General features: G+C 36.1%; 2 protein-coding genes across 3 annotated transcripts; one reads left to right on the top strand and one right to left on the bottom strand.

The window, feature by feature from the left end:
• The first annotated feature begins 5,044 nt into the window (after positions 1–5,044).
• Positions 5,045–5,467, top strand: LOC141690608 (uncharacterized). The gene has a single exon (XM_074495394.1). The coding sequence runs from the start codon at positions 5,045–5,047 to the stop codon at positions 5,465–5,467; it is 423 nt and encodes a 140-aa protein (XP_074351495.1).
• A 2,155-nt stretch (positions 5,468–7,622) lies between these two features.
• On the bottom strand, positions 7,623–10,973 carry LOC141693384 (uncharacterized). 2 transcript variants are annotated; one of them, XR_012563104.1, is made up of 3 exons: positions 9,120–10,973; positions 8,191–8,989; positions 7,623–8,111 (listed from the first exon to the last, which is right to left on the bottom strand). XR_012563104.1 is itself a non-coding variant. In XM_074498480.1 (3 exons), the coding sequence occupies exons 1-2, from the start codon at positions 9,709–9,711 to the stop codon at positions 8,754–8,756; spliced, it is 828 nt and encodes a 275-aa protein (XP_074354581.1). In that variant the 5' UTR covers positions 9,712–10,973; the 3' UTR covers positions 7,623–8,111; position 8,753. The 2 variants fall into 2 exon arrangements, 1 of the variants encoding a protein (XP_074354581.1); XM_074498480.1 differs by having other exon boundaries at positions 8,753–8,989.
• Positions 10,974–15,888: the final 4,915 nt, after the last annotated feature.

Below are 15,888 nucleotides of genomic sequence, written 5' to 3'. Positions count from 1 at the left end.
CAATCACCCATTTTTTTTATATTAATCTTAAGTTGTACCTCTAATTTTAGATAATACACATATAAGTAATATATATATATATATATATTCATATTTTTTGTCGAGCTTTATCTTTTTTACGAAATCGCAAAAAATCAATTTCGATTATTACTTCTTTTTTTGGTTTGCACTCTCTACCAATTTTTCATATCTATTTATGATATATTATTTACATTGGTTCTTCATCAATGCATGCTTTTGTGAAAAAATATTTTATTTCTTCCAAATCGTCTTTTCCATTTTTGTTTTTAATTATGCAAGCATGATTTATTTTCAATTTTTGTCAGAGTCTTGTGATTTTCATGGTGATTTTGGCATGTGTTTAGTTATTTTTATATGGTGATGGTTATCTGTAGATGATTTTAAAATATCCAAAATCCATATAAAAATTATCATTAACCTTAACTATTTGCAAGTTTGATTCCTTTTATTCTTAGTAAGCTGTGCTTCCCTGGAAACTTCGTTAACATTATGTTTGTCTATTTAAACCAATATTGTCGCAGTAAATAGTAGAGTCTCAGCTCAGTAAATAAAAAGTAAGTAAATATGGAGCCAGTTCGAGCTTTGTGGCGCCTTCTCCCTCAAGGGTTTTGCAAGATTAATGTGCATAGTTTTCTTAGGAATGAGAGACTCCCCAATGGTAATTTGTCTGGCATTGGAGGTGGCATTCCTAATTCAAGGGGAAGAATTTTGAGGATGTTGGCAGGCTCTCTAGGGATTGAAGAGGAAGGTACTAATGAGTCATATGCAATGCTTGAAGGCCTCAAAAGAGCATATCTAGAAGCAAGCTTAGATGTTGAGCTCAAGACTGATCATGAGGATTCATATGGGGAAATGATGAATGCTTATCTTGTGGGGTAGTTCTAGAGCATCGGTATGTAGTGCAACAACTTCAGCAGATGCATGTGTTATGACCAGAATTTTTTAGACATGACGACAACTAGAAGGCTTGACGACGACCTTCTAAGACGTAAAGACGTGACGACATCAAGGCAAGACGAGAAGATTTAGACAGGAACAAGCTGGGAAGTAGTCAACATAGCAGAGATGAGGATAATGATTAAGAAAGGGTCAAACAACAAACACTTGAAGAAGGAGCCTAACCCGAAGAAGTAGGAGAGCATGCAGTTGGAGTTTGAACGTGGAGCATAGAGTAAAAATAGGGATTTTAGTTGTGGATATGTATTATAAATACAAGTTAGCTGATGGATATAACACACAGAGTCCATTCTGAATAAGATAGAAAAACATTCTTGTACTCATAATTATTACATAGTAAAAGCTCTACATTTGGTTGGGGAAAGTTCCACCCACGGTTTTTACTTCTTAACGGAGGTTTTTCACGTCAACAATTCTCGTGTCTTTGCTCTTTTATATTTGCACCATATTGTTAATCAATAAATTTTTTCTTAGAATTAAAACCCACTATTTTCTACCAAAACAGTTTGGCGCCGTTTGTGGGAATCTTTCTAAGAATTAATCCGATTAGCAGGTATGGATGACGATACCCCGCAACAGCAGAGAGAAGGATCTCAACAAGGTGACAATGGTGACCTACTAGCAGCTATAAAGAAGTTACAGGCATACATGGAGATTCTACGGTCTGAGAACGACAGTTTAAAGAAAGAGATGACTACGATCAAGTCCAACAACAAGGGCAAAACTAAACAGGCATCAAAGGTCGTTGCACGGCGATTGTTCGATGATGACGGAAAGGAGAAAGAACAGCTGCATGAAAACGAGATCATTATAACGGACAAAGATGGACACGTCATAGAGACTCATGCCAACAAAGACCAACAGGGAGAAAGCACACACGATGGAACAATAGAGAAGAGTACCGGAAAGAGAAGTCACAAACACAGAAAATCCAAGTCACATTTAGAAATTCCTGAGTCAGTAAGAAATGAGTTACAGGAGGTAAAAGATATGATTCAACGTATCCCTGGTGTTCCAAAGCCATTGGAAAAGGCAAATCCCACAAGCTATGCTGATTCGCCCTTCGCTGACGACATTGCTCTAGTCGAAATCCCAAAAAGATTCACTGTACCACACATGAAGCAATACGATGGATCGTCTGATCCACAGGAACACAGTGCTCAGTACAAACAATGAATGTTTACGGTGCCAGTTCCAAGGGAATATCGAGAACCTTGCATGTGTAAGGGCTTTGGATCAACCCTAATAGGACCTGCTCTACAGTGGTTCGTAGGTCTACCAAATGGGAGTATATCCATATTTGCGGACTTGGTCGACACGTTCAATCTACAATTTTCCAGCAGCCGACAGTTTGAAAAGATCACGAGTGATCTCTATAAGGTATATCAGAAGTATCGAGAACCATTACGAGATTACCTGACCAGATTCAACAGAGAGAAGGTTACAATCACAAACTGAGACATCCCAACCGCAATAGAAGCATTTAGAAGAGGATTGGAAAATGATTTACCACTTTATGATAAATTGACAAAGTGTCCGTGCAAAACAATGGACGACGTGCAGGCCAAGGCAATGGCTCAAATACGTCTGGAAGAGGACAAAAGAGATGACGACGACAAATATTATCGGCCAAACAGGAAAATCATGTCAGCAAGAAATAAAGACTACAAGAATGAAAATAAGCCATACATCAGGACGATAAGAGATGAACAACATGTCAACTCATCACAAGTTCGTCCAGATTGGAGAAGAGACCCAAATCTACCCCCAACGTTCGACAACTATGGGTTTAGTGTAACCCCTACGGTTCTCGTTAAGGAATTTGCTAAGATAGATGATGTGGTAAAATGGCCAGCCAAAACTAACAAGCCAAAGTCGAATCCAGATTCAAAGTTATGGTGCGAGTTCCAGGGGGATTATGGTCACAAAGCTATTAATTGCGTGGCTTTGAGAAGGGAAATTGAAGCTTTGGTTAGAAGGGGATACTTGATGGAGTACATGTCGTCGCATAGAAGTAATCATGTCCGAACAGAGAAGACACCTGCGAACATACTTCCTCCTCCACCTCATCACAAAGTCATAAACTTTATTGCTGGAGGATCAGAAATGTGTGGAGAAACGTACTCACAAGCCAAAAGACGAGCTAGGGGAAAGGGAATACAAGTTGCACATGCTGAGGTTGCGACAAACGACTCTTCAGTATTACAATTCGACGCATCCGACATGGAACATGTCCAGTCACCACAGCAAGATGGACTGGTAATATCTTTACCAATTGGAAATTGTCTGATAAAGAGAATTTTGGTGGATAATGGAAGTGCTGCGATCATAATGATGTTCAATACATTACAGCAAATGGGATTATCGGAAGCTGACATAGAGAAACAATATACGACGTTGGTGGGTTTTAGTGGCGAAACAAAAAGGACTGTTGGAGATATCCACCTACCCACATATGCTGGTGGAATCAATTTGCTTCAAAAATTCTTAGTCATCGATGCAGGCTCAACCTATAACATAATTCTGGGATGAGCTTGGATACACGACATGAGGGCTATACCTTCAACTGTTCACCAAGTCGTCAAATTCCCAACACCTTGGGGGACACAACAGATTAGAGGTGACCAAGTCATGGCCAGAGAATGTTACAAAACATGCTTATAGCCAACAGTATGACACAAACAAAAGGAAGCAGCAACTATAGCAATGAAAGGTCCGGAAGCTCTCAAGGAAGTAACAATTACAGAAGGAGAAAAGAAAGTATTGATTGGAGAAGACATCCCAGTTGATATAGAAACCAACTTGGTGGAATTCTTGACTACACGACTAGACACGTTCGCTTGGGAACAAGAAGATATCACAGGGATAGATCCTGACGTCATCACACAAGTTGAACGTGGACCCCAATCATGTTCCAGTCCAACAGAAAAGGCGAAAGTTTGGAGCTGAAAGAAACAACATAATCAATGAAGAAGTAAACAAGTTGCTGAAAAACGGTATGATTCGAAAAGTAGACTATTCTCAATGGTTGGCAAATGTCGTGATTGTCCAAAAGAAGAACGACAAGTGGCGTGTGTGCGTAGATTACACCGATTTAAATAAGGCTTGTCCAAAAGACCCCTATCCTCTCCCATATATTGACACCATGGTTGACTCAACAGCAGGACATGAGTTGCTAACTTTTCTTGACGCATCGAGTGGTTTCAATCAAATACAAATGGAACCATCTGATGCAGAAAAAATGACATTCATAACAGATAGATGAATCTTTTGCTACTTGGCAATGCCTTTTGGTCTGAGAAATACAGGGGCAACGTTCCAACGATTAGTCAACAAGATGTTCGAAAAACAAATAGGACGCACGATGGAAGTATACATCGACGACATGGTTGTAAAGTCGAAAAATGCAGAAGATCATGTCAAAGATCTAGAGGAGGTGTTCAACATCTTACGTGTGTACAACATGAAACTAAATCCATCTAAACGCAATTTCTCCGTATCTTCATGAAATTTTTTGGGACATATGGTGACAAGAAGAGGAATAGAGGTAAGTTCGGAATAAATAAAGGCCATCTACGAGATTACAAGTCCGAAAAATGTCAAAGACGTACGAAAACTAACAGGGAGAGTAGCAGCCCTGAACAGATTCATTTCATGCTCATTTGACAGATGTCAATCATTTTATGATGTCTTGAGAAAAAACAAAAAATTCGAATGGACCGAGAAACACGAGAAAGCCCTTGATGACTTGAAGAAGTACTTGTCCTCTACACCGTTATTATCAAAACCAGGAGATGGAGAAACACTCTACGTCTACCTGTCCATCACAAATCATGCTGTTAGCGGAGTCTTGACACGAGAAGAAGATGGGTCTCAACTCCCCATCTATTACGTAAGCAGAAGTCTACTCGACACTGAGATAAGGTACGCGTCAATGGAAAAACTAGTATTGGCATTATCCATGACCTCTATAAAACTTCGACACTACTTTGAATCGCACAAGGTCTGTGTAAGGATGAATTATCCATTGTAAAAAGTACTTAGTAGGCCAGAGTTGACGGGTAGAATGGCAAAATGGTCAATTAGATTGAGCATGTACGACATCATTTATGAACCACGAACAACCATCAAATCACAAGTCTTAGCTGATTTTGTGGCTGACTTTAGTCCCAACTTACTGTGTGAGGCAGATGAAGAACTTCAACAAATCCTTTCAACCAGAAAAATGGAGTCGTGGTCGTTGTACACTGATGGAGCCTCAAATGTGAATGGGACAGGTTTGGGTTTGGTACTAAAGTCACCACAGGGGGACACCTTAGCCTATTCCATTTGTTGCGAATTTAAAGCTACTAACAACGAATCTGAATACGAGGCCTTAATTATTGGATTAACTACGGCTGTGGACATGAAGATCGCACATATAAAAGTAAACTGCGACTCTTTGCTTATTGTCAATCACGTAAAAGGGGAATATGAAGCAAAAGATTGAAGATGTGGGCCTATCTAGAAATTGTTAAAGAACTACAAGGCAAGTTCGACTCGTTCAGTATCCAACAAATACCCAGAGAACAGAATTCTCAGGCTGATGCCTTAGCAGGTTTGGGTGCTGTCCTCAAAAAGGAAAACATACTCACAATCCCAGTAATTCATGTCCTAGAGCCTGCCACGATTAGAGCTAAGAAGGAAAGAGATGTCACAATAATGGCTGTCGACAATCATGAAGAACGTGGAAGTTGGACTCAGAAATATAAAGACTACATCACAAAAGGTGAATTACCAAAGGACAACGAGGCAAAATCGTTAAAGATAAAGGCTACGAGATTCATGATCATTGATGGCATATTGTTCAAAAAATATGTTACCGGATTACTTCAAAGGTGTCTTGAAGAATCAGAAGTCAGCGATGTCTTACGGGATATACATGAAGGCGATTGTGGTAATCATTCGGGTGGAAGAAGCTTGTCATGTAGAGTACTTCGTATGGGGTATTACTGGCCCACTTTGAAACAAGACGCAATTGATTATGTCAAGAAGTGTGATGCATGTCAAAGGCACGCCCCAATCATACATCAAGCTTTGGAAGTACTACACCCGTCCATTCTTTCATGGCCATTCATGAAATGGGGAATGGACATTGTGGGAAAAATGCCTCCAGCCCCTGGACAAAAGGTGTTTATGCTAGCTATGATGGATTATTTCTCGAAGTGGATAGAAGCTGAAGCATTTCGACAAGTCAAGTCTAAAGAAGTGATTTCATTTATAGAAATGAATGTCATAGGTAAATTTGGAGTACCATCAGAGATTGTTTGCGACAACGGCTCACAATTTATAAGTGACAAGACAGAAGCCTTTTGTAGACGATGGAACATCACTTTGGTTAAGTCTACTCCACGTTATCCACAAGCTAATGGACAAGCAGAATCCAGCAACAAGATAATCATCAACAACTTAAAGAAGAGGTTGACAACGCATAAAGGGAGATGGGCTGAACAACTACCTTGGGTTCTTTGGTCTGACAGGATGACACCCAAGACGTCAACTGGACAGACTCCTTTCTGTTTAGTCTACGGCACAGAAGCCGTCCTGCCAACTGAGATCATTTCCCTAACTGCAAGGTATGGTCTAACAACTACGGAAACAAATTCTGTTGAACGAGCACATGACTTAGATATAATAAATGAAGTACGTGACATGGCAAAGCTACGAATGACATCACATCAACAAGTAGTGGCTAGAAGTTACAACAAAAACGTGCATATTAGGACACTTTCCATAGGTGACCTAGTATTGAGAAAGGTGTTTCAAAACACTAGGGACACAACGGCTGGAAAGTTGGGCGACACATGGGAAGGACCTTATCTGATCGACGACATAGTTGGACGTGGAGCATACAAACTCTCCACCCTAGACAGAATTCAAGTCCCAAGAAGCTGGAACATATTACACCTCAAAAAGTATCACATGTAATCATCTTACTTTTCATTAAGATCCTCGATTTTTAGGTTTGCTTTGAATAAGTCGATAGGACATTTGTTTTATTCCTAGTCAGTAAGCGTCCATTAGCAGTAAAGAATGTTTGTGTTCAATTCGCCACTTATCTGCATCCTTTTTGAGTACGAATAAAAGTTACATGTGGTATCAAATCTTAAGCCTGTGCATTTTTTTACATACATTTACTTCCACATAAATATCTTACTATTATTGTTAGAACTACACTATTAGCTTAACAACAAAATGCTTGACACAAATGACAAGAAATTATAATAGACGAGAGGCTTAGTTTCTCAACTCTATTACTACAAAGGGCTGATCACCCATTAACATCACGACGTGAACAAATACCATCTTTCACGATTACAAGAAAATATAACTGACAAGACGGGAAAGGGACATAAAATCCACAACACCTGTCAACATGAGAATCTTACTTAATTATTTCTAGAGGGAAAGGCCTCTTAATAATCACTCATAATTAATCATCTATGACCAACAAAGTGATTCAGTAATAATTATTGACGAATGATGCAAACAAAACTTATACGAAAAATTCAAACTACGAGTTTAAATTAAATCACGATGATAATGATGTCCAAAACACATTAACACTCCCCGTCTCCATGAGACGAAACAGGAGTTTAGCCAACAAAAATAGTCTTGAGATTACAAGATTCAAACAACTAAGCAAATTAAAAGGTAAGAAGCTATTTTCCAGTGACGTCCAAGTCCTTTGCAGACTTGTCGCCTCCTTCTTCGACGACGACCTCATCAGGTGCGGGGACAGGAAAAGCATCATCAGGATACATGTCATTATAAATTTTGACAGTCTCGTCGATATCCCAATTCTGCCATTCCCCTCTTCTATACTCAAGCATCATTTCAACTCGAGTCTTCATGACATGTTGAGTGACATCTTTGTCCGCTTCTTCCTTCATTTCAGTTTTTAGCGATTAAACTTTTTTAGCAAACTCGTCAAACTCCTCTTGAATAACAGTAGCAGTCTTCATGTTCTCAGAGGCCCGATCCATAACAGCCTTCAATTTAGTAGGACACTCCTTATGCTCCTCCTCGAGTGCCTTAAACCTCTTGGCCTCAGCAGTATACACCTCATATGCAACCAATGCATTTTGAAAAGCCTACAAGATTACAAAGAAAACAAGTCACAAACATAGCACGACACAAACAATTATGAAGACTATTTAAACTGTAGCTTACGTGAAAAATATGTCCCTTCGTGTCATCTAGAATGCTCTCCAACGGCTTGGAACTCTGCCCTTCCATGGACTGGGCAATAATATATCTCCTAATAAGTTTGCAAACGAAGAAGGCTTGGCTTCCTGACTATAATAATGGGCTACCAAGGGCATGGAGTAGTTAACATCACCAAATGTAGACACACTGGAAGGTTCTGTCCTGATCTTTTTGGTCAAAGGGCTAGCAGTAGGACTAACTATCATAGGGGCTTTCGAGTGTTCGGTTTTTGTGGACTTATCCTCACGAGCTCTTTTAAACAAATCTTTACTAGATATTAACAATGGCTTGATTATTGGAGGCTTAAACTCTACAATAAGGAAGAACTGATCAATTGAACATAAAAGAATCAGCACAGAACTACTCAATAAAAGAAGACATATCAAGTTGTAAAGCATGCGACCAATACCTCTAGCATATTTGCGTCCAGAGCTCATCTCAATATCATTCAAAGGTTTGGGACTTTCTCTAGATTCTGAGGAAATACTTTGAATGGAAAAAGAAGGCTTATGAGCGATAAACTTACTTCAGGTTCTAGAAGAAGCACCCTTTGCTGCAGTCGTAGCCGATGGGGGAACAACATCTCCTTTAGAAGCAGTTTTCTTCATTGAAGCAGTGAGTTCACTCGTGTCAATTGCTGAAGCATTCCTGATTGAACGATTAAGGCAATTCGGCCATACTCTATCGGCTACATGGAGAGACATGATTTTTTCCGTAATTTTCCTGGCCCCTACATCGTCTTCTTTAGCCTCGAATTTAATGCCTAAAACATGGATGAAGAGAAACATATAAGGGAAGTGCATCGTGACAGTGCTTACTTTAAAAAAAATATATGACATATAGAATACGGTCAACAAATTAAATACAAAAAATGCAATAAATAGAGAAGTTACCATCCACGTTCCACTTCTCCAACAAATTGTCAACATCATCCCCCAGAGTCGACTTCTCCGCATAGAAATATTCACCTTTCCATCCACGGTCGTTCACCGTCTCGTTGTTCAGTATCAGGGGGTTGTTCTTGTCCTTATTAACAAGACTAAAACGACAATTACTGAATTTCTTGAGGGAATAGGAGTATTTTACCACATCCACATTAATGCCCAACTTGTGTTTTGTCTCAATTGCATCAAGACAGGCTAGGGTTCTCCAATTAGATGGCATCAATTGCCCAGGTGAAACATGCAAAGCCGTGATGACACCCTTAATCAAATCTGAATACGGTAGCATAAGCCCGATGCTAAAAGGATAGAAATAGAAATAAATCCATCCATCTCGATACCAGTCAGCAAGCTCGTCGGAAGAAGGAAGCACCAAGTTAAACTTGTCCTTGAACAAGGTCATGGCTTCAGCAATTCGATCGTCTTTCCAGTTTTGTTTACCATTATCTCGAGGGTCGAGTATGTTGGTAGGAGCCCATTCGCTTTTTTCACTTGAATTGGCCATGGTTTTGAGAGAAGCTTGTTTCGGTTTCTTTTTGGGCATGAATAAATAACGAAAGAGGGTTGAGCGAAGGGTTAAGTATGGATCTGGGAAGATAAGTATTAATGGACCGGATTACGAGGAACATGAATCTAGAAGTAGAGTATTAGAAGGGGTGTGTCTTATCGTTTCATCATTGAAGTCTAGTTCTACACGCTACAGATGAATTAAAATGCTAAGTATACTCTTATCATTTTAATTGGGGCAATTGTTATGACCAGAATTTTGTAGACATGATGACAACTAGAAGTCTTGACGACAACTATCTAAGACGTAAAGACGTGACGACATCTAGGCAAGATGAGAAGATTTAGACAAGAACAAGCTGGAAAGTAGTCAACACAGCAGAGATGAGGATAAGGATTAAGAAAGGGTCAAACAACAAACACACTTGAAGAAGGAGCCTAACCCGAAGAAGTAGGAGAGCATGCAGTTGGAGTTTGAATGTGGAGCATAGAGTAAAAATAGGGATTTTAGTTGTGGATATGTATTATAAATACAAGTTAGCTGATGGATATAAGACATAGAGTCCATTCTGAATAAGATAGAAAAAACATTCTTGTACTCATAGTTATTACATAGTAAAAGCTCTACATTTGGTTGGGGAAAGTCCCACCCACGGTTTTTACTTTTTAACGGAGATTTTCCGCATCAACAATTCTCGTGTCTTTGCTCTTTTATATTTGCACCATATTGTTAATCAATAATTTTTTTCTTAGAATTAAAACCCACTATTTTCTACCAAAACAACATGCACATCATAACTTTCGGATCAATGTCAGGCCTATTGAGGCAAATGCGAATAACCTAGCATTATTTTTAGCACGGTATGGTGCTGAGCATTTCAATATGATGGTGATTTTGGAAGGGCATGTGGAGAGGGTGTTTGAATTATGATGCAGCGATATGGGTCTTGGACCTATAGGGGAGCCTTTTATGCCAGTTCATGAACTTGATATAATGGCCAATATGGTGAATAAGGCAAATGGGCAGGTTGAAGAAATTCTAGTAAATGGAGCAGGCTATGGAGGTGGCTATGGGGGTGTAGTTGAGGAGGAAATTGAAGGCTTGTTGGTGTTGGCAGATGAGGAGGCTCTAGCTCAAGAAATGCTCTGATGGTTGCATGGGCTACTACTAAGAAGTTCAATAGTCGTTTAGTTATTTACCTCTATATTAATGTTAGTTTGTAGCTGGTCACTGTCTCTTGGGAATTAGTATTATTAATCGTAGACTCGGGTATTATAATATAGGATGTGTTTGTCTTTTATAAAAAAACTATTTCAAAGGACCGTTAGATCTTAAAATAAATAAATGATATTTGTTTGATTAAAAATAGAAGAATACTAAAATTTTCATGATTAAAACAATAAATAAGTAGGTATCCCATATCTAAACAAATAATTTATGCAAAATTCGTAACATTCTTTTAACTTCCGCATCTTGATAATTTGAGTTGTCACTACAAGAAAAATGCCATCAGACAACACCCATCAGACAACGCTTGACCAAAAAAGTGTTGCCCAGAAATTTTACACAACAGTTTTTTAAAAACCAGAAAACGGGTGTTGTGTGAATCCCTTTACTACAATAGGTTTAAAACTGTTGTCTAGCATATCGTATCAGACAACCGTTTTATGAGATAAGGTGTTGTTTAAATAAAAAGATTTCATCTTTCCTACAATGCTTTAAAAACTATTGTCTAGGTAATCGACACAGACAAGCCTTTCTAAAGATATGTTGTGCAAATGAGGTAGTTTGTACAACAGTTTAATTTTGCATTGTCTGAAAGTAATGGAGACAACGTTGTGAAACACCGTTGTTGGAATGAGACAAGTGTTTTCTCAATGGATTAGTTAAGCTGGAATCAAACAACGTACTTCCATTGTGTTGTCTAAATATCACTTGACATACAAGTATTTTTATTCTGTTGTATGTCACGACATCACACAAGCATTTTGCTCATAAAACCATTGTCACTTGTATTGGTGAGCTGGTATAATGAGAGACGTTCATTAAGAGGAGATGAGGTGGCACCATGTGATTGGTGAAAAAACATTCACTTGGATTGCTGAGTTGGTGTAATAAGAGCAGTTGATTGAAAGTATATTTAATATCAGCCATTAGATTAAAAAACGCTGCTACGCTTACACAACAGCTTTTGTTCAAATAAATGTTGTCAATGTTCATCTAAGACAACCTTTTTTCATAGAAAACCGTTGTCTGTAAGTCTGATTCTTGAAATTTCTGAAGCATTGCTTGTGATGAGGTGGCACCATGTGATTGGTAAAAAAACATTCACTTGGATTGTTGAGTTGGTGTAATTAGAGCCGTTGATTAAAAGTAGATTTAATATCAGCCGTAGGATTTAAAAAAGTTGATCATCTAAAACAACGGTTTTTTTTCAAAAAAACTGTTGTCACTATTTATTTCAGACAAGACTTTTTCATAGAAAACCGTTGGATGTTGCCTCGTACTAGATTTTTTTCCATACCCGATAAAAGAGATAATTTTTTAAAATTATTTTTTAGATGATCCAACCGTACGGATGTTAAGAAATACTTATTTTAGTCACATGAAAAAAGTATTAAAAAATTTCAAATTCATCTCGAATGTCAAGATTAGAAAAATCTGGTAAAAGCACTACTTCCCAACACGGGATTCGTTCCCGATGAACAAGATAAATTTTTTAAATGATTTTTTTGACGATCCAACCGTACGGATGTGAAGATATACTTATTTTAGTCACATGAAAAAAGTATTAAAAAATTTCAAATTCATCTCGAATGTCAGGTTTAGAAAAATCTGGTAAAAGCACTACTTCCCAACATGAAATTCTTTCCCGATGAACAAGATAATTTATCTGGTGTGCCACATGAGATGGAATTCCTCAAATTTTTGCTTAAAAATTCTCCAGTGCTTGGGTGATGAGCGTTTTACCTAGGATATATGTTTCCTACGGAAAATTGAACGTGGTAATAGAATTGCTGCGATTTTGAAGAGCTTCTTCCAAAGCTGAAATTATATTTATTCAAGATGATGTGTAGTAATTTTTATACATATACGCTGGTCTCTTTTCTTTCCTTCTTTGTTCAATTGGCTATTGTATTTGTTCAGATTTGTAAAGTTACCTTCATTTGATTACTTGTTATATTTTGAGTAAGACAACACTTTTAACAGCCAAGCTTCATTAAAATATCATGTCTTTAATACTAAAACAATGCTTTCGAACATAAAACTTTGGTGCAAAATTAACTCTCACAACACTAGTAAACCATTGTCTATATAATATTAAGATATTGTATCAAAGGTATTCATGCAATATGTTTGGACAAATAAACAGTTGTATGTATCTGATCATGCCATACATTAAAATCCAAAACTGTTGTGTGTAGAAATTTATTACAAGAGTTCTACGAGCTCAATTTCATTTTTGTTGTCTATGTGAATACACAACAACGTTTATACAACAATAAGTGTTGTAGGATTGGTTTTAATGTTATACCTTACACAACGGTTTTCTGAGTTTGTGAGAACCCTTGAGTAATGTCGCTTGTTACGACGAAAACAAGCAAAAAACGTTGTCTTTTCTGGATGTAATACAATGGCCTTAATCCATAATCATTGTCTGTATAATCTCAGACAATGGTTTTTAGCCGTTGTCTGATCCAACTAACAGACGGCGGCTCAATAGTCAACGGAAAAATAGGGTATCAGACAACGGACATAAACCGTTGTTGAAGCTTGTTTTCCTTGTAGTGTGTATAATATTTTTTAAACTGTCCCTTAAATAAATAATATTCTTTGAGGTTCATTTGGGGTGTAAATTCGTCAAAATCTAATTTATAGAACTCATAATATAGCCAAAATAAAATTAAACGAAACCTGACTAATTACAGTATGAGAGAAAATATTTGTATACTCGTAAAGATTTTAATTAAGGAATATTTGTATTTTTTTAACACAAAAATATGTAATATGTGAATATCTTAAACAATTAATTATTATTATTAACTAACTGTGGTTAGTACAACAAAATAAGAATGTTAAATAAGAAAATCTTATTGATTTAATAAAAAAGTTAATATATATCATCTCTAAATTAAAAATAAATTTTATGAGTTTCTTGTACACTGTAAATTTGTCAAAATCTGATTTTAGAATTTAGGATAGAGCGATAATAAAATTAAACAAAACCTGGTTTTTTCTGCTAAATATATTTATTTTTTAATTTCTTAAACTATTCTAAAGAACCGTTAGATTTTGAATGAAATAGATGAGCATATGTTCAATATAAAATAAGTATATAAATATCAGAATTTCATGATGTAAATAAAATATAGTAGTTATCCTAAATGTAATTGAAAACTTAATGTAAAATTCGTAACTGTATTTTTACTTCAGTTTTTGACTAACTTTAGTTGGTTAATACTTTTCAAACTATCCATAAATTAAAATTGTTTCATGAGTTTCTCATTACTATAAATTCCTCAAAATATGATTTATAGAACTGAAGATATAGCCGAAATAAAATCAATCAAAACTCGATTAACTTAATATATAAATATGTTAAATTCAATAACTACTATATATAAATTTGATCTATTAACTAACTATGGTTAGTATAATTGGAAGATAATGATAAATAAGGAAAAATTTAATATAATATGATTGATTTAAAATTTAGGAGTTCTTATTGGTCTAAAATAATTTAAAATTTTCTTATTGGTTTACTACGCATCGTACACTAATTGAATTAAATAATTTAAAATTTAAATTCGCAATAAATTACACTAATTTAAATAATTAGTTTAAATTTATTTAAAATCAATTTTAAAATTATAATTATTGGTTAATTGGTCTAAAATAATTTAAAAGTTTCTAATTGGGTAAGTAGTAAAATAAATACATAATAGATTACACTAATTAATGCACTTTAATTGAAATAAAGATGCACTTTTATCGAAGGGAATGACTTAAATAGCAAAATTATTATAGGGATAAGCGGAGATATATGTATATTAAATTATTAATACTACATAGAAATTAAAGTTGAATTGGAAATTTAAGTCAAAGAGTAGTAGAGTTCATGGGTGAGCTGGAGAGTGAATATGCGGACTAACCATAGTTAATAGAGTTGAGTTCGAATGATAAATAAGGAAATTGTATAATATAATATTATTGGTCTAAAATTTATAAATGGACTATAATTGGTCGTAAAATAATTCATAGTTTTCTGATTGGTTAATCGCACATTAAGTGTATGCATGGGTAGACTCAGGTATTATAATATAGGATTGTGCTGGGCGTGTACTTCTCACATAAATAGGGTTAATAACAAAAATATATACTTGAAGGACGAGAAAAGGCACACACTGAAATAAACACATTTCAATTTTCTAGTCTATGCATTGAGTCCCTACATCCTTCTGTCACTCAAGCAACACAAAGTGTGTTCTTCTTTTTTCTATAATGATGCCTAAATGTTTAACTTATATAATTTATAGGTCTGGATGAACTAGTGACTCTAGCTTGCAGACATATTACTTGTTTAGTTTTCTGATATTATGATTAATTGGCTATATGATGTGTTATTTTATATATAACGCAAGTGCACGGTGTCTGTTAGCAGAAACTATCAACTATGGGCTGAATCCACAAGGAGAAACTATCAATTTAAATCCAATTATTGTAAATTATTTAAAGAGAAAAATGATAGTGTGAAGGATATTTTACTAGCTAAGAATTAAAACTAAATTAATACTAAACTATTAAATTCTGAACAAGGAATTTAAAACCTAGGACAATCAGGTCCACAATGGTTACACAATATTTGGTTTCTAAGCTAAAATTATTAAAGCGGTCATGTAACTAGAGTATGTAAATCTCTCTCAAGTATTAACACTCTCGAAACATGCTTACATATTAATAACTGTTAGTAATTCAATCAACCAGACAATTAAAGCAATGTTAATCTCTCTCGAGTATTAACACTCTCAGAAATCCAATGATCTTCTCACACTCAAATTCAGTTCTGCTAATCGAATGGGTGCCTCTAGTAGTATAACTCTCGATCATACTTCTATTTGGATAGAATTAACTCATGATATCATCCGAATATATAAATTAAACATATAACATAATCAACAAGAATTAGACTTAATCAATCAAACTATTGTGAAG

This window comes from Apium graveolens, chromosome 10 (assembly GCF_009905375.1).
Source record: "Apium graveolens cultivar Ventura chromosome 10, ASM990537v1, whole genome shotgun sequence".
Classification (NCBI taxonomy): domain Eukaryota; kingdom Viridiplantae; phylum Streptophyta; class Magnoliopsida; order Apiales; family Apiaceae; genus Apium; species Apium graveolens.
This window is presented reverse-complemented; position numbering and strand designations above follow the sequence as displayed.

Bases quoted from the DNA above. Each gene is read 5' to 3' on its own strand.
- LOC141690608 (XM_074495394.1), top strand. From the start codon at position 5,045: ATGGCAAAATGGTCAATTAGATTGAGCATGTACGACATCATTTATGAA.
- LOC141693384 (XM_074498480.1), bottom strand. From the start codon at position 9,711: ATGCCCAAAAAGAAACCGAAACAAGCTTCTCTCAAAACCATGGCCAAT. The intron at 8,990-9,119 runs GTAACTTCTCTA...TCCATGTTTTAG, and splicing joins GGAGAAGTGGAACGTGGATG to GCATTAAATTCGAGGCTAAA.